At 36.7% G+C, this 20,194-nt stretch overlaps 1 protein-coding gene and 1 long non-coding RNA gene across 2 annotated transcripts in view; one reads left to right on the forward strand and one right to left on the reverse strand.

The window, feature by feature from the left end:
* The window catches only part of LOC109026052 (uncharacterized), a 282,549-nt gene that overhangs the window by 107,429 nt on the left and 154,926 nt on the right, over positions 1-20,194 (reverse strand). The gene's annotated exons all lie outside the window — the stretch shown is intronic.
* Positions 1,444-19,621, forward strand: LOC134758110 (putative uncharacterized protein encoded by LINC02877). Its single transcript, XM_063704313.1, has 3 exons — positions 1,444-1,695; positions 3,024-3,114; positions 19,327-19,621. Exons 1-3 carry the CDS (start codon positions 1,627-1,629, stop codon positions 19,404-19,406), a joined length of 240 nt encoding a protein of 79 aa, XP_063560383.1. The 5' UTR covers positions 1,444-1,626; the 3' UTR covers positions 19,407-19,621.

Raw genomic sequence — 20,194 nt, forward strand, 5'->3', positions numbered from 1 at the left:
CCTATGTTTTTCTGAGCAACTTGTTGATTCTGAATACATATACTGAGATGGAGAGCACTTCAAGAGTTGCGGCTTTGGTTAAGAAGATCAGGAGTTCATTTGCAATGTACTTAATTTGAGTTGCCTATTAGACATTAAAATAGAGATGTATGTCAAGGAAGTAACTGGATATATCTGGATTTTCTGAGATAGCTACAGATATACATTAGGAAATCGTAAGCATAAGCATGGTATTTAAAGCCTTAATACAGAAGGAAATTTTCCCAGGAAATCAGTGCAGATAAACAAGGTTTAGAAGTTTGAGATCTCAATGTTCAATGAGAAAGGAATGTGAGGTCATAACAGCTAATGTTGTAGGAAGAGAACTAGGAAAATACTCGTGGATGTTGAAGGTTGTTCTAATTATCTATTGATGCATAACAAATTATCCAAAAATTTAGTAGCATAAAACAATGCCTATTTTATGTGTTTATGATTCTGTGGCTCAGCAATTCAGGCAGGAAGATGTAGGCATGGTTTGTTATGTGTGGAACCTCAGCTGAGGTGGCCCAAATAAGTAAGACGGCTGGGTCACAAATCTAGGGCCTTAGTTCTTCTGTACCCAGTCTCTCAGCATATTAGTTTGGACTCCATTACAGCATGGAGCTCTTAGGGTAGTCAAATGCCTTATGGGGGTGGTTTAGGATTCTGAGAGGCCAAAGCAGAAGTTGCCGTTCTCTTAAATGTTGGCCCAAACTGGCACAGAGTCCCTTCTGCCATAACTTACTGGTCAAATCATAATTAACATTCAGCCCATATTTGATTAAAGGAGAAACAGACCACACCTGATCATCTTTAATTTTCCTTGTCCATCTCTCCCACAGTGGTTAACTATTAAAAATTAGTCAGTTTACAGTGCAATCACCAGTAAGATAGCAGTATATACAAAGTAGTTGGGACAGAGAGGGCTGTGTCTGGAGGATTAGGAGAAAGCTTGACAGAAGAGCTTCATTTGGGTTTTAAAGACTAGATGGAGTTTGCTGGATGGAACAGCAGTAGCAGCGTGTACAAATGCAAAGCTTCATGGAAGAGTACGCTGTGCTAAGGGAAGGCAAATGTGCCTGCAGTGTGACCAAGCTAGAAAGAAGAAACTTATCCAATAACCACTGGATGTCATTGGAAAGTTTTACTACAAAATTCCTCCTGTCAGTGTGTGGGATCAATGAGTATGAAAAGAATAGACATTAAAAAATCATATAGGATCATATTGCAATTACAGTTTGGGAAAAAATTGTCTGATTAAGTTATGGTTAGTGGGAATCAATAGGAGGGGAAAGACTTCAGAGGACTCAGCAAATATAGGATGGAATAATGAGTTGCATTTATTTACTTATCCAATCTTTGTTAACACTTCCTAGAAGCCTGGCACTGAATTAGGATTTAGAGAAACAAAAATGAATGGTGCGGTTCCTACCCCAGAGGGGCTCACAGTCTTGTGAGTCTGATTTTGCCTCGGGTTTAGAAAGGACTGTGGAACATCTCAGAGCCTCTCGGTAGGAGCAGAAAAGTTACTGGGGAGTACAGATGCATGTATGTGATCTGTAGAAGCTAGTCAGGATCCAACTTGCATTTACTACATTTCCATGGATGTTCAGTTGCCATCTTCTGCCTACTCCTGAGCTTTCATCCAAGAGAAATCAGTGTTTGCTTTACAAGGTAAAAACATTGATTTAGCCTTCAGCCTAGACATTCTCTGCTTATTGAGCCCCATAGGCAACTTCATATCTACACTTTCATCCTGTCTCTTTCAACTCTACTCTTTAAAAAAAGAACTTTCCTATTAAACACTGTTATTCTGAACAATCTCTAGCTTTTTACATTTCTAGCCAAACTGTTTTCAAAATACCTGCTATTTCTTACAGACTTATAAAGTTTTTAACCCTCTTGAAATTATATTGAACTGGTCCTACCTTTTGATGTATTTAGTTTAGCAGGTATCAGGGACAGTTTTAAACTGATGCTTCAGTTTGTGGCTTTGTTATAGACGGAAGACTTGTGGCTGAAAATAGGGCTAAATCCTACTTCCTGAAGTTGCTTATTTTAGAGTCTCTGGAATCAGGTAGGCATGGATTTGATTCTCAGTTCTTAGTAACTACATGACCTTGAACAAATTAATTCATCTCTCAAAGTCCAAGTCTCCTCAATCTTAAAACGGGTCTAATATGTCTAATACATGAGATGGTGTTTGGCTATAATGTGCAAGATACCAAAGATATAATAAGGTACAAAAACAGACACAGTCCTGGGAATACCCAACACCTAGATTTAATGTGTTAATATTTTACTAATTGTTTTTCAGATTTTTTTTTTTTTTTTTTGAGACAGAGTCTCACTCTGTCACCCAGGCTGGAGTGCGGTGGCATGATCTCGGCTCACTGCTAGCTCTGCCTCCCGGGTTCACGCCGTTCTCCTGCCTCAGCCTCCCGAGTAGCTGGGACTACAGGCGTGTGCCACCACGCTCTGCTAATTTTTTGTATTTTTAGTAGAGACGGGGTTTCACCACGTTAGGCAGGATGGTCTGGATCTCCTGACCTTGTGATCTGCCAGCCTCAGCCTCCCAAAGTGCTGAGATTACAGGCGTGACAGATTTTTTTTAAAATAAATAAATGATATATATCAAGTGAACAATGTTTTTGAAACTTAATCGTCATTACTTGTAAATCGATTTCACTAATTTTAACTATTGCCAAGTATTTGATTTTATAAATGAAACAAATATGCAATCATTTATTTATCCATTGTTCCTATAATAGACATTAATGTTTCCATTTTTATATTACCAAAAATTCTGCAATAAATATTTCACACATGTCTATGTGCTCACACATATTTATCTTGTTCTTTCTCCCTGTATATATATCTAAATCTTGATGAAGATTCTTTTTAGTTTTAAAAATACATATCAGAGTGCCTTTGCATTTCTCTCTGTGGACAATCATAATATCTAGAAGTAATGACTTTTTTTTTTTTCATTTCTTTGACAGACTTCCGGTTGTCTAACTCAAATGTCAATTTTATATGGGCACCCTGCCACTCTTCTAAAAGACTACATTTTGCAGGCAATTTTGCAACCAGGTAACTTCATTCTGGTCAATGAGATTTAAGCAAAGTGTTTTGTGGGACTTTAGGAAAGCCTCCTTAAATGGGAAAAGGTGAGCTTTTCTTCCTCACTACTTCCTTCCTAAAATTGCCTAGAATGAAAATGCAACGGCTGGGAGTTTACCTTGAACATAAGGCCATATGCAAAACTCGTAGAGCAACAAGATAGAAGTTGTCCCTGAACACTGTCAAGCTGCCACATCAATCCTGCCTCTGGATTCTCATTCTCTTTATCTTTCTTTTCTTTTCTTTTTTTTTCTTTTCTTTCTTTCTTCTTTTTCTTTCTGTCTCTGTCTCGCTTTCTTTTTTTTTTGTGAAAGTTCTATCTTATTTAAGGTATTATTATTTAAGATTTTTCTGTATATACAGCTGAAATCCTAATGTATACACTTTCCATTTCTTGTATCTCTTATCTTTTCCTTGAGCTATTGTGTTATCTTTGACCTCCAGGAAAATACTGAATAATAGTGTTCATTGCAGCCCTCCTTCTATTATTCTTACCTAGAATAGAAATGAATCAAAATCTTCTTCATTAAGTGTGGTATTTGAGTTTTTGATATTAGAGTTTTTGTAGATATCTTTTATTATTAAGGGAGAAGAAAATAAAAAGTACATCTTATCTATCTCTCATCGTTATACTTTTATCTTAGTTAAAATCAGAGAAGTAGCCATTAACTACTAGTAGATAGTTGCATACATTAGATCTAACCATATATAAGCTTTTAAAGGCTGTTGCTCTTTTAAAATATTTCTCTTTATTTTTAATGTACAACAGGGACATTTATAATCCAAATATAGTCTATATGTGTACACATAGCAAAATAAATCTTATAATAATAAGATTATAACAAAATAATATAGCATACTAGTGAAATAGCCACAATTAAAATTCCCATGTCAGGTTGGGCGTGGTGGTTCACGCCTGTAATCCCAGCACTTTGGGAGGCCGAGGCGGGCAGATCATGAGGTCAGGAGATCCAGACCATCCTGGCTAACACGGTGAAACCCCGTCTCTACTAAAAATACAAAAAAAATTATGGTGGCGGGTGCCTGTAGTCCCAGCTACTCAGGAGGCTGAGGCAGGAGAATGGCATGAACCTGGGAGGCAGAGCTTGCAGTGAGCCGAAATGGTGCCACTGCACTCCAGCCTGGGCGACAGAGTGAGACTCCGTCTCAAAAAAAAAAAAAAAAAAAGAAAAAAATTCCCATGTCAGAGAATTCCTAGTATTACTTTGCAATTGACTTTGTTTGTTTGTTTGTTTGTTTGCCTGGCATTACTACAGACAGAAGAAACAAACTTTATCTTATGAACGAAAGATTCTTTTTGGTTCGGCATTCAATTTTTAATGATAGATTTCTGAACTTTGCTTTTAAAAAAGTAGGCTGAATAACTGAACACAAATAAATAACAAAAATTTCCAATCACATGGTACCTATAAAGAAGGTGCTGCCTTTATTTTAAAGAAAGAGAAACATTTATTAAAGACTTTTCAGAAGAAATAAAGAATAAGGAGGATCAGAATATCAAAACTTCAAAAGATGGATCAATAAGAAAGATTAATGTTTTGATCTTTCCAAAATATTTGCTTGTTATATATACTGCAAAGTAATGTCTATCTTTTATTTCTTTTTAGAAGCCAAACACCTGTTAAATGTTATATACATACTCTAACATTTACTTTTAATGCATGTGCAAATACTTCATAATCTCCTTCTCTTAAAATCCAACAAAGCACCTGCCCACCCAAGTCTTTTCTATAGTATTTTAAACACACATCTGAAGTTGTCGGCCATATGTGCTGGAACTCAAACTGCTGCATTGATTTGAAGACACAGACAAGATTTGGATTAGCTACCCAATTTAGATTTTGAAAATTGTATGATCTATGTGCTGAATAGAACCTCAAACCACAAAGGATTTGCAGTAATGACTCCATCAAAATATTCAGGTTTATAGAAATAGTACCAGTATACAAGTTTATTTTTGCTCTTAAATATAGTAATATTGGAATACATACTGTTTCAAGTCAGCTGGATCTTTTATGTTGTGTTCATGTTTCTCATCTCTTGATTCAACTACTTAGAATATAGCCTAAAGGAAGCAGATGGTAAGTGAGTGAATAAAGACCTGAATTCTAGTTCCATAATTATTTAGCTAAGTCCCAGAGATTGGTTGGTAGAGTAGGCTTTTTTTTTCTCCCAGAGATAGTATATATGAATCCTCTCCAAGGTTGCTAATACTAATGATAATCTTCACTATACAACTCTGTTTAAACAAAGCGCATATTTCTGGAAAAATTACCAGGGTATTTTTGTCATTTTGCAATGAAAATAAATAAGATCATTCCACTTCCGCAATTGAAAGGATGTCAGAGGTTATGAGGAAAGTCAAACAGAAGTTTGAAATTTTATTTCAAGAATTACCATCTAGTAATTTTTAGTCAATCCATACTCTCAGATGACTTGTGGCACCTGTTTATATCATCCAAGGTAGAGCAGATGGAGTTACTACAGGTGAGGCTGAATTTGGGAAACAGGAAAATGCCACAAGATTTATGCACTGACAGATCTGAAATTGAATCATATGAAATTTCAATATTTGAGTTTCTGACTTTCAAAATGACAATTTCATTTTGTTTAACCCAACATTAATGGCTAATATTTATTAAGCAGTAAGGGTTTTATATGTATTCAATCACTTATTCCTCACAGCTATGCAGTGTGGCAGTAATTATAGTAACCCTTCCCATTTGAGAGATGATAAAATGAGCCACAAAGGGGTCAGAAATTTCCCTTAGGTCACACAGCTAGTAAGTCTTAGAGCTGGGTTTAGGATCCAGGTGCTGTGTGTTTGATGCCCAGGCCCTTTACCTGCACTACACTAGTTATATATTTAGCCCACAGAATATAAATAAGGTCAAATTCATATTCCAGTTCTGGATTGCAAAATGCCCCCAATTTCTATCCATTGACCTAAAGGTAAAGCTAAATTCCAGACCCATGTATATGACTTCCTCTTGGACAGCTTCACCCGTATGTACTTCAGATTTTTTCCACTTAACATCTCCAAAAAAAAACCTTATTCTCTTTCTCCACACTGCTCAGTAGCCCATGCCAGAATTTTACGTTTTTCTTGGACTCCTCCTTAATTTCAAGTTCATTCAGTTACCAGGTTCAGTCATATCTATTTCCTTATCTCTTTCATACCTACCTTCTTCCCTCCACCTCTACAACCAGAATGTCTCACCTGGACGACTATAATAGGCTTCTATTTTTCTGCCTATATCGACCATTGGTCTGCCTCAGTTCAACAATCCATCAGTCACTGCGTGAATTTTTGAACATGTAAATCTGATCATGTTATACTCCCTCTTTCCTGCTGGATAATTTGTATATAACTTATATTATTTTGCAACTCTTCACTGGTTTTTCCCATTCCTACTAGTCTCAAGTTCCATGCAGGGAGTATTAGCCTATTACATTTTGTAGTCACATTAATATATGTATAATAGTGCTATGTTAAATGTATGTAAATTGTGATTTATAATCAATTTCCTTATGTAATTGAGGTGCTTGTCACTTACATTAAAGTGTTCATTTCAATTTCTCAAATTATTTGCTTTTGTATTTTTCTACTTTAAAAGTATTTCAGGTCATTTGTAGGTACATTACAGAGCATGAAATGGTGCCACAGGGCTTATAATTGGCCTAAGGCTTCACTTTGCAATTGGGCAGATCAACCTTCTATGACTTATTAATTCTTATTTCTACTATAAACTGATATTTTTAAGGCTATTGGCATAACATTTTTATATTGACCCCAGTTCTTGTGGAGTTAGACTTTCATTTCTTCAGAAAGGACAGATTAAACAAAGTGAAGTCAATTTCTTCACAATTTCCTACATGTAGATATCACCGGCATATTGAGCATTTTGCTCATGTGTTCTGATGCACATATTCACAATTGCATTTGTTATCCACTTACTCCTCACTAGAGATAAATAACCTATTTGATTGGAGTGTGCCAGTATGTTGTGATTTGTCATGTAAAACCCAATTTTTAATTAAATGTAATTTTACTTTTTCAGTGTGTTGGTTTGTAATATTCCTTATAGCAGAAACTAAGATGAGTAAGCTGTCTATGCTTGGGGTCCTTGGGGTGTTCTATAATGTTTAGATCCTTTTGGTTAAATTTCATGAGAATTAGAGGTAATGTGGCATTGGAGGAGGATGGCATTGATGTGTCGGCAATTAATAAGAAACAGAATAGAGACTGGTCTGGCTTCTTTCTTAAAAAATCGCAGGAAAATATACAGCACCAGAGCTTTCACTAATGGGTAGGCCTGGTTCTACTAGACAAAGAACATAAGTATCACCCTTCTTCCTCTATAATAATTTAGAACGGGTTCATTCAGGTCCCATTTGCATCTCCTTGTCCTTTCTCACTGCCAGTATCATATCTGAGTTACTAATAACCACATGAAAAAACATTTTGCTACCCTTCCCACCACACTGAGTTGCAAGTGACTTCTAGACTATCTCAGGCTGTCTGATTGGACACTCCACAGCAATTTCTCCTGTTTGCCTGGGCTTAAGGGAATGCTGTGAGGCCAGCCCTAACCCTGGGGTGCACTTGGAAAGTGAGACAAAGTTATTCTGAGACTTCCGTCACCTCTACATCACTAGTCCTGCAGTCTGCCTGTAGATGGGGGACAAGGAATAGATTCCTTTCTGACCAATATCTAACTCTTGTGTTTTTCCCTCTCTTTTCTTTTAACCCTTTATTTAGCATGCTTTATTTAGTCTCAGGGACAGTAAAAACAGGCTTGAGCTAGTCATATATTCTAGATCATCTTCCCTTATGCCTGGTCCCTGGCTTTTTATTTTCAAAAGCCAGTAATTTAAGAAATAAAAGGTATCCAAATTGAAAAGGAGGAAGTCAAATTGTCTCTGTTTGCAGATTACATTATCTTATATACAGAAAAACCTAAAGACCCCACCCAAAACTCTTAGAACTAATAAATTCAGTAAAGTTGCAGGATACAAAAGTAATATAGAAATCAGTAGCATTTTTATACATAATCAACAAACTAGCTGAAAAAGATATCAAGAAGCCAATCACATTTACAATAGCTACAAAAATACCTAGGAATAAATTTAATCAAGGATGTGAAAGACTTCTATAAGAAAAACTGAAAAACACTGATGAAAGAAATTGAAGAGGATACAAACAAATGGAAAGACATCCCATGCTCACGGATCAGACAGATTAATATTGTAAAAATAATACCATCCAAAGCAATCTACAGATTCAATGCAATCCCCGTCAAAATACCAATGGCCTTTTTCTAAAATTTGTATGGAGCTGCAAAAGACCAGGACTAGCCAAAGTAATCCTGAGCAAAAAGAACAAAGCTGGAAGTATCACTACCAGACCTCAGAATATACTACAAAGCTGTAGTAACCAAAATAGCATAGTATCGGCATAAAAACACACACATAGACCAATGGAACAGAATAAAGATCACAGAACACATAGACCAATGGAACAGAATAGAGAAATTAATTCACACATCTATAGCTAAATGATTTTTGACAAAGGCAAGAACACTCATTGGAGAAAGAATAATCTCTTCGATAAATGGTGTTGGCAAAATTGAAATTCATGTGCCAAAGAATGAAAGTAAACTCCCACCCCTCACTGTATACAAAAATCAACTCAAAATAGATAAAAGATCCAAGTGTAAAACTTGAAGCTATAAAACTGCTTGAGGAAAACAGATAAACTTCTTCAGGACATTGGTCTGGGAAGATATTTTATGATAAGGCCTCAAAAACTAGGCTGGGCGTGGTGGTTTACGTCTGTAATCCCAGCACTTGGGGAGGCTGAGGAGGGTAGATCACCTGAGGTCAGGAGTTTGAGATTAGCCTGGCCAACGTGGTGAAACCCCATCTCTACTAAAGACACAAAAATTAGCTGGGCATGGTGGCACACGCCTGTAGTCCCAGCTACTCAAGAGGCTGAGGCAGGAGAATCACTTGAACCTGGGAGGTGGAGCTTGCAGTGAGCGGAGATTGTGCCACTGCACTTCACTCCTGGGCAGCAGAGCGAGACTCCATCTCAAAAAAAAAAAGAAAAAAATGAAAAAAAGAAAAAAGAAAAAACAAAAACCCACAGGTAACAACAACAAAAATAAACACATGAGATTATATCAAGCTAAAAAGCCTCTGCACAGCAGCAAAGGAAACAATTAGAGTGAAAAGACAGTCTACAGAATGGGATAAAATATTTGCAAACTACTCATCCATGGAGTATTGATATCCAGAATATTCAAGGAATTCAAACATCTCAACAGCAAAAATAACAATCAGTTTAAAAAATGGGTAAATAATTTGAACAGACATTTCTCAAAAGACATACAAATGGCCAACAAATGTATGAAACAATGCTCATCAGAGAAATGTAAATCAAAACCCCAATGAGGTATCATCTTATGCCAGTTAGGATGGCCTATTAGCAAAAAGACAAAAATAACAAATGCTAACAAGAATGTGGAGAAAAAGAAACTCTTACATACTGTTGTTGGGAATGCAAACTAGTACAGCCACTATAAAGAACAGTTTGAAGTTTCCTGAAAAAACTACAATAGGACTGCCTATGACCCAGGAATCCCACTATTGGGGATCTATCCAGAGAAACGGAAATCATTGTTTTGGAGAGACATCTGCACCCCCACATTTATTGCAGCACTATTCACAATAGCCAAGATGTGGAATCAACCTAGGTCTCCATCAACAGATAAATGAATAAAGAAAATACACCATACATATTTGATGAATCACTATTCAGACATAAAACACAATGAAAACCTGTCATTTGTGGCAACATGGATGGGCTGGAGAACATTATGTTAAGTGAAATAAGCCAGAAAAAGAAAGTTAAACATTGCATGTTCTTGTTCATATGTGGAAGTTAAAAAAAGTTGGTCTCATAAAAGTAAAAACTAGAACAGAGAGTACCAGAGGCTGTGAAGGGTAGAAGGAAGGGAAGAATAGGGGGAAATTTGTTAAAGGATAGAAAATTATAGCTAGATAAAGGGAATAAATTCTACTTCTATACCACTGTAAGATGTCTATATTCAAAACTAATCTATAGTTTCCAATAGCTATAAGGAGGATATTGAACATTCTAATCCAAAGAATAATGAATACTTGAGATGATGAATATGCTAATTATCCTAATCATATTGTATTAGGGTTCTCTAGAGGGATAGAATAGGGTAGGTATATGAAGGATATATCCTATCTCTAATATGTACCCTATCTCTAATAGAGTAGATATGTAAAGGAGTTTATTATAAAATATGAACTTATATGATCACAAAGTCCCACAATAGGCTGTCTGCCAGCTTGAGGAGCAGGAGTGCCAGTCCGAGTCTTAAAATTGAAGAATTCGGAGTCTGATGTTCGAGGGCAGAAAGCATCCAGCAAGGGAGAAAAATGCAGGCTGGGAGGCTGGGCCAGTCTTGCATTTTCATGTTTTTCTGCCTGCTTTATATTTGGTGGCAGCTGATTAGATTGTGCCCACCAGATTAAGGGTGGGTCTGCCTTCCCCAGCCCACTGACTCAAATGTTAATCTCCTTTGGCAACATCCTCACAGACACACCCAGGAACAATACTTGCATCCTTCAATCCAATCAAGTTGACACTCAGTATTAACCATCACATCACTGTCCATTCTATGTATTGAAACATCACTACGAACTCCTTGAGTATGTGCAATTATTATTTGTCAATTAAAAATACAAATTTTAAAAAATGTCAAGAATTTGCCTTACCTGCCATTGTTTCCGTTGTGTCATCCCTTCCCAGAGGAGAATAAGCACTGAATATTCTTACTGTTTATTACTGCTTAAAGGAGGAAATGTAGTTAAAAATATAGAGAAAAAAAGTAGTTACTATATCAAAAGGTTTTTGCACTACATGCAATTTTATTTTGGTTGTTTTATCATAGTTTTAATCTTACTTAGTCATTGCTATAGTAAAAACTCAATTCTGGTTAATTAAAGTTAATATTTTTAGTATTAGCAAAAAATTACAAGAACAAATTTTAAAATATTTAGCCTTTTTGCAACCCCAGTGTCAGAATTACACTGTACCTGGAATAGGCTTCCAATATGTGTTTCAATTGGTTTATGTTATATATGTATTTTTTTATATAGTAAGTAAAAATCATTTGTAATTAGGATACGAATGAACCAGGCTATGTAGGCGCCTAACATTATGCATATATTTAAATTACACTTTATTACTCATTTGCTTTAACAAGTTAAATCTAGCAGTGTCATTCTTTTAATGTGTGCCTTTTAAACTAATGAGAATTTATTTCACTATGCTGTAGAATAAAATGTCAAATAAGGAGAAGCCACAGATATTTATTTTATTTATGGGTCATAGCATTCTCAAAAACTATATCTAGAAATTAAAAAGTTGAAATAGAAAAAAAAAAACCCTAAGCAAAAAGAGTTTAAGAAGTGCTAGATCAGGAACAGAAAACCGAACATCACATGTTCTCCCTCCTAAGTGTGAATTCTCACTCACTGGGAGGGACACAGGGAGGGTAACATCACACACTGCGGCCAGTTGGGGGTGGGGGGCAAGTGGAGGGAGAGTATTAGGACAAATACCTAACGCATGTGGGACTTAAAACCTAGATGACAGGTTGATGGGTGCAGCAAATCACCATGGCATACGTATACCTATATAACAAACCTGCATGTTCTGCACATGTATCCCAGAACTTAAAGTATAATTAAAAAAAAAAAAAGAAGTGCTAGATCCTTTCAGCTGGTTTCTGAAACCAGCTACCAAAGATATTTGGTGTACTTTTATTCCTGTCACTTCTAGCAAAGATTATGGAAAAACAAATAATTTGTAAATGCTGAGAATTGTACTCACTTCAGAGGATTATTGTAAGAATTAGTTGAGAAACCCAGAGCCTGGCACATGATAAATTCTCAATAAATGCATAATAAATATGTTCCTGATGGCATCTGGGAGGAAACTGTATCAGAAAAAGGACAAAACTGTTCCTGATCCTGTACAGAAAGTAAGACCTCCTGGACTGTGATGTCTGTAGAGGGTTAGGTGCCAGGGTTCACAGAGCACATAGCTTTAATGGGAAGGGAAGCTCATTCAGGGAGAACAAGGAGAGTTAGGACAGGTGCCGAGACTCTAATAGGATGGGGAATGCAGAGGATTGTGAACACAGGCAGGAGAACTTTGGCCTGCCAGAGAACAGCCAAGGTGTGCAAAACATGAAGCAACTTCCAAAAAGTGAAGATTCACAGGCAAGAGAAAGAGAAAGAATAAAGGGAAAGTACACTTAGAGGATATTGTAGGAAGGGCAGCAAAGCTCTAGCAATAAGACAGTAAGACACTGAGTAAACGACAGGTTTCCAGCTGAGCTCTTCCTTCTATAGAAGCAGAAACAGATCAAGAGCAAGACCCAGACACTGACAAGAAAATATCTAGCTGTTAAAATCCACTTAGGATTAGTTATCAAAATTAAAATAGATATGGTACTTTTTAAAAAGGCATTAATGCATATTATATAATTATACTGTATGATTATTCTTAAGCACACATTTATCTTTCTTATTAAAGTTTCAGTTAAGAATTCTGAGAAATGATTATATTTTTATAAACCATCTGGTTTAGCTGTAGGCAAACTCGGCGAAAAATATGTCTGATGAGGTTAATCTTTTTCATTTCCCAACAAATCAGAACAAAGGCTAAGGAGAAGGAGGAATGTTCAGAATTGAAACAATGAACGTAAATGTATTTAAATATTTGTATATAAAATTTTTGACATTTAAACATTACTTGAGAACCATTTTTCTTCACAATTATGTTAAATCTTCCATCATTTTATATATGATCAAATGTGATATGATATTAAGTCACTATTTTGAGGTAATTAGTTAGTACATTTAAGACCACAGTCATTTGGGGAGCTAACAGTGGGGGACTTCATAAACTAAGGTCCTTGAACTGTATTTCCATGAAGCATGTGGAGAATGATTAATTGAAGACCACCACACACATGCAATAATACAGTTCTCCCTCATTCTCTGCCTCCTTGTTTTTACATCTTCTGTCTCATTTTCTCTTCACTCTGTATGATTCTAACCCCTTCTCTCCCTGATATCACTTAATATTTACTGCTTTTCTTTCCAAAAAAGTACACTAAAGAGAAAAAAAGTCAAATGTAGAATCATCAATTCTTTGTTTAATGGTATCAAGGCTCTGTTTAATGGTATTATTGAAATTTAAAGAAGTAACTTAATTTAGGTTCAATTTAAATCGTTTACTTGTCTTGGATTCTTATTAGCACCTCTTTTTTTTTTTTTGAGATGGTGTCTGGCTCTGTCATCCAGGTTGGAGTGTAGTCATGCAATCTCGGCTCACTGCAACTTCTGCCTCCTGGGTTCAAGTGATTCTCCTGCCTCAGCCTCCTGAGTAGCTGGGACAGGCACCAGGCACCATGCCTGGCTAATTTCTGTATTTTAGTAGAGATGGTGTTTCACCATGTTGGTCAGGCTGGTCTTGAAATCCTGACCTCAAGTGATTCAGCTGCCTTGGCCTCCCAAAGTGCTGGAATTACAGGCATGAGCCACCGTGCCTGGCCTTATTCTTACACATGTAACTGATTATTTAATAACATTTAATTTCTGGCTTTTCTAATTCAACCTTAGAATGAAAGGCATTAATTTAGCAGTGGACCAGTAGCTGTGCACAGAGCAAAGTCCTTGTCCTTAGAGTGCATATTATAGAAGGGGATATAGAAAAAAATTAGAGAAATATAAGATATAATTTTAGGTACCGATGGGTGTTATAAGAAGAAATATAGAAAGAGTATGAATTGAGAAAATGATGAGCAGGAACTTGTTTTAGACAGAGATGGTGTGTGAAAGTTAACAAGAAAGGGAAGAATGTAGAGTTCAAAAGGACATAGCTCATGGAGAGCCTTAGAAGTCTTGGTGAGGATTTTATCCTGCGTTTGATGAGAATCCATTGGAGGGATAATGTCAGAAGATTGATAATATGATTTACACTTAAAAAGAATTGCTTTGGCTTCTGTAGCAATATGAAGATGAACATCAAAGAGGAGACGAGTCAAGATTATGCAGCAGTTAGAAGAGGAAGGGATGGGAAATGGTCAGGTTTGAGCTATGTTTAGAAGTAGAGATGATGGTATTTGATGATGATATTTGGACACTAGATGATTAGTTTAGCACTTAAAGTTATAAAAATCTTAAATAAGTTTTTGTTTAATAGAGGGCATAGCTCTCATCCTCCCATATAAATGCGGTCTACCTGGCCCATCTTCTACATGGTACCACATGCAAAGAAATTTAACATTCTAATAAATGCACCGTAACAAATTCAAAGTTTTCTTGAGTTCTCTTGGAAAGTAACATGACCAGTTATCTTAACATCCCCTTTCACGACTTCCTTTTCCCTCTGATTCTTATGTGGCTCAGTAGCCACACCACATTCTCCCTCCTCCCTCTCTCCTCAGCTCTCGCTGAGTTCAATCAGCATCAACTCATCTCTCTCTCTTCCTCTCCTCCTGTCCATTGGGGGTCTCTCCTTCTACCTATTTTGACTTGAAACACTCTTGGCTTCCTCAAAGATGAAGTGAGGTGCTGCTTCGGATGTCTTAGATTACTCTTCTCTGCCCACTACCCACTCAGCACAGTGGAGGCCAGGCCAGCAGCCACCATGTCAGCAAGGCCTCCTAAGCCTCAAAGGTCAGGGAATGAGGGGAAGGGTTTGAGACTCATACACTAATACCTGTTGTCTCTTCTACGCTTATTATTAGCTAAGAGCCAGAAAGCACAGGTCTAAAACACCTGGAAATCAGTTTAACCTAAATTTGAACTAGAAATGTCAATAGGACATTTTGAGAAACAATATCTAAAAGTAATCATCTTGCTTTAAATACTTACTTGTATTCATAAATAATTGTTTTACAAATCAAACAATTATTCTTACGGCATAAAATACATCATGTGTCATTTAGGTATGCAATGTTTTAAACTTTCAACCGATTTAGGAATCATTATTTTAAAATCTCTAATTTGCGGGGACTTGACTCTTCCTTATTTTGATAATTCTATTTGTTGGTTTTTATATTAATTTTTCTAAATTTATTTTTATTCACTCAACTACTGTAAAATATGATTGGGCAAGGCTCAGTGGCTCATGCCTGTAATCCCAGCACTTTGGGAGGCCGAGGCAGGTGGATCACCTGAAGTCAGGAGTTTGAGATCAGCCTGGCCAACATGGTAAAACCCCATCTCTACTAAAAATACAAAAACTAGCCAGGCGTGGTGGCGTGTGCCTGTAATCCCAGCTGCTTGGGAGGCTGAGGCAGGAGCATCGCTTGAATCCAGGAGGCGGAGGTTGCAGTGAGCCAAGATCGTGCCGTTGCACTCCAGCCTAGGCAACGAGAGCAAAACTCTGTCTCAAAATACATATATATATATTTTATGGCATATATATATAATGCCAGTTGATTAGTATTTGCAAATACAAATGTAATTCTTTGCTTATAAAATTTTGTACAGCTATGCTTTGGTGAGACATATGTTTAATACCAAATAGAGCAAAAGAACTATTAAATAAGATATATCTTTGTGAATGTTTTAATGAGTTATATAGTAATAATTTCTATTCCCTATAATATACTCAAAATTGCTTATAGCACATTACATACGGTACTATGATTATGACTTTTTTTTTTTTTTTGAGGCAGGGTCTTGCTCTGTCACTCAGGCTGCAGTGCAGTGTTACAATCTCAGATCACTGCAACCTCTGCCTTCCAGGTTCAAGTGATTCTCATGCCTCAGCCTCCGGAGTAGCTGGGAATACAGGCGAATGCCACCACCCCTGGAAAATTTTTATATTTTTAGTAGAGACAGGGTTCTACCATGTTGGTCAGGCTGGTCTTGAACTCCTGACCTCAAGTTATCTTCCTACCTCGGCCTCCCAAAGCACTGGGCTTACAGGTGTGAGCTACTGCACCTGGCCTGATTGTGACTTTAAAACCTCTTATTTTGAAAAACAAAAGTTATCTGAACAAGGTCTTTTTTTCCCCCTCTATTTTCATTTTTGTTTCAGCTATATAATCTCTTATTGTGAGCTTGCTAAATACTGTCCTATATGAATACATACATAAGTATGTATTTAAACTAGACATGCGGTTTCTGGCTCTTGGATAATAATAAATACAGGAGAGGCAACAGGTTTCAGTGTATGAGTCTCCAAGCCTGCCCCTTATTCCCTGACTTTTGAGGCTAAGGTGGCCTTGCCACTGCAATGGCTGCTGGATTGGCCTCCGCTGTGCTGAGTGGGTGGTGAGTGGGCAGAGAAAAGAAATCAAAGACACCCAGAGCAGCGCCTCAATTCACCTTAAATATATAAGAAGGCCTTTTTTGAGACACAAATGAAACATAATTGCTTCTTGTACTTAATGTTTTGTCATTAACATTTTCCTCTGTCAATAACATCTATTTTAAAATGGAATGCTTTTGGAAAGTGAGAATTCTGAAGAATTCAAAAAAGGATATTGTGCTCCCAAGCAATTCAAGAGAGGGTAATGTACTAAATTAGACTACAGGGACAGGGAAGTTTCACTAACGAGGTATCTGAACTGAGAAGCTATGATGGTCAATTTTGTGTCAACTTGACTGGGCCATGGGATGCCCAGACATTTGATCAAACATTATTCTTGGAGAGTCTGTGAAGGTTATCCTGGATGAGATTAACTTTTGAATTGGTAGACTGAGTATAGAAGATTGCCCTCCTTAATGTGAACGTGCCTCATCCGATCAACTGAAGAAGTGAATAGAACAAAAAAGCTAAGTACAAGAGAACTTCTCTTGCCTGACTGGGTGAGCTGAAACATCAATCTTCTCCTATCTTTAAACTCATTGACTGAATAAGTGCCTCTTTTTGGGTCTCAACCCTACCACTTCTTATATTGGAACTAGTACTGTTGGCTCTCCTAGTTTTCATACCTTTGGACTCAACCTAGAACCCATACCATTTGGCTCTCCTTGGCCTCCAATTTGCCTACTGCAGATCTTCTAACTTTCTAGCTTCCTAAATCACATGAGCCTTTTTTTTCTTTTTTTTTTAAGGACGGAGTCTCACTTTGTCGCCCAGGCTGGAGTGTAGCGGCGTGATCTCGGCTCACTGCAACCTCCACCTCCCGGGTTCAAGCAATTCTCCTGCCTCAGTGTCCCGAGTAGCTGGGACTACAGGTGCCCACCACCATGCCCCAGCTAAATTTTGTATTTTTAGTAGAGATGGGATTTCACCATGTTGGCCAGGCTGGTCTGGTACTCCTGACCTCAGGTGATCCACTCCCTTTGGCCTCCCAAAATGCTGAGATTACAGGCGTGAGCCATCGCACTCAGCCGCCAATTTCTTATAATAAGTATTTTTACATGTATAAAATAAAGATATATGTGTGATCTGTATCTATATATTTAATATCAAATATGTACATACTCTGGAAGAAGCAGCAAAATAGAATTATAATTCATTTCCTCTCTCTTATTTTTGTGTTCTCATTTATATGTGGTATGCTGATCAAAACTACTGCTTCAAGTTGATTTACAGTGAAAACATAACAATTTGATAAACATACAATCTGTTTTTAAAAATTGTGAATGATCATTTAAAAAAGGTAGATTTCATTTTTCTTATGTATTACTTAAAATGCAAGGAATTACTTTCACCAACAGAGCGTACAAAGGTACAAATTGATTTGTAGGACTGGTTAAGTGCAGGAGAGAGGCATTTTCTTGGGTAGATGCTTATGAATACTTTTTGTATAGTATGTTTTATAAGAAAAAGTATCTTGAAGGCACTGAGGATATCATATTTGACACACATTCAATAAAATCTATGCAGAGTAAGAATCTGATATAATGGGCTCACTTCATGTTTCTATCAGAATTTATTTATTGAATAAATATTTATTAAGCATCAACTACGTGCCAGCTCTGTTCTTTATGCTGGAGATAGAAAAAAGAACAATGTAGGCAATGTTCCTGCCTTCTAGAAGGGGGTATTCTACTACAGGGACAGATAATCAACAAATAAGCAATGCAAACAAATTAGTATATGATATATAAACTATATATATATATATCTCAAATGATTATGATTAGTGTCCACAGGGAAACAAGTAGGGTGCTGCTGTGATAGAGAGTAATGGAAGAAACATGACTAGAAAGGGCCTATCTGAGGAAGAAACGTTTATAATCATGATGATCTTTTCTAACAGCACAATGTCTATAGTTTTCATCTTTTTCCTCCCATTGATATTACTGATCTGGAGAATGATTTATTTTAACATGCCAAGGATTTTTTGTTTGGATTCAGGGGGACAGATGCAGGGTTGTTATATGGTATACTGTATGATGCTAAGGTTTGGGTTATGGATGGTTTAGAGAGTGATTTAATAATATATGGATTCTATTTCAATATATGTTTCTCAATTTCTTAACTTTGAGTCACAAATATATTTCATAATCCAAGCCCTTTTAGTTCAGACTTTCATAGTATAGAACTTTTACAACTTAATTTATTGGTGAAGCCAATATTTACCCTGTAGGTCTTCATGTGATTAATTTTAATTTGTATCAATTATTGGCATAAATTTGTGATTTGCTTTGTTTCCCCTGCTAGATTGTTGGCTCTATAAGGCAGGAAACATATCTAGCTCCAGTGTCCAGAATAGGGGTTTATACATAAAAAGGAGTTAAATATTTTTTGAAGGAATTGCCTAAAAGAAATTTCTATGATGAATATTAACAGAATGATCTAATCATTATTACACTTATTTTTTTTTCCAGATAGGGCCTGACTTTGCAGATGTTAAATTCTTTCTACTCTTGACTTACAATCTTAACTCCCTCTTTGTAAATGTGAAGGCTGGGAACTTTAGGGAAAAAAATCAGCAACAAGAAAAATTTCTGTGATCTTTCCCATGCCAAAGAGTTGGTGATGAAGAAAAGCTATTTCTGAGGATTGAGTATGCATCATCTGTGCTTGGCTTTCTCTGCTCCCTTTAATATTCTATTGAAAGTCCCTCTTTTATTAAACAGGAAAGAAGATTCAAGGAGGAACTGAAATAGAGAGAGGCTCCTTTGCAAACCAGTATCAAACAGATCCCAGTCACTTGTAACATCTGCCCTACCATTGGAATAACATAATGAGAGACCTGGGCAACCCAGAGAGAAGTGTAAATGACAGCAGTTACTAATAAGAACACTGCTGAATTTTGAAAAACTTTTGCATGCTTTAATTTCTCCATATTTTAAGTAATTATACTAATTATGAGAGTGCTGTGTGTTATTAGTTGTTTGGTCACAAATAAAAACAAAAGTCATTTCAAATATATATCTGACTTTACTGCTTTCCTATAGAGACTTGCTTTCTACAGTGAATTACTTTTCATGTTAAGAAAAAGTAACATAAAAATTCATGCTCTTGGGGATGAGTTGATGACATAGGCCCTCGCATACACCACTAGTGGAAGTGTAAATTTATTAATTTATTCAACAAACATTATGTGCTAGGCATAGTTCTGGGCATTGGGGATATGGAGGCAAGCCAAACAAAATCTCTGCAGTCATGGAGCCTACACTTTAACTGGGGAGATGCAAGTGTAAATCAGTTGGTATTTTATACTATGGAGAAAAATGAAGCAGGTTAAGGGAGAAGGGGAGTTTGGGGAACAAATTTTCTTATTTTAGTGTGTTAGGGAAAACTTGGCATTTGAGCAGAGGTGTGAAGAAATCAGAGGAACTAACCATGCAGATATCTGTAGAAGGATCACTCAAGATAGAAGGAGTAGGCCTCGAGTACACAGAGGATGCTATAGCTAAGTAGAGTGAGAGAAGGAGAGAAAGAGATCAGAGTTGATGTCAGGGTCTAGGTCTGAGTAAGATGAGAAGTCCATGCTTTCTGTTT

Source organism: Gorilla gorilla, chromosome 2, assembly GCF_029281585.2.
Source record: "Gorilla gorilla gorilla isolate KB3781 chromosome 2, NHGRI_mGorGor1-v2.1_pri, whole genome shotgun sequence".
In the NCBI taxonomy this organism is placed as follows: Eukaryota; Metazoa; Chordata; class Mammalia; order Primates; family Hominidae; genus Gorilla; species Gorilla gorilla.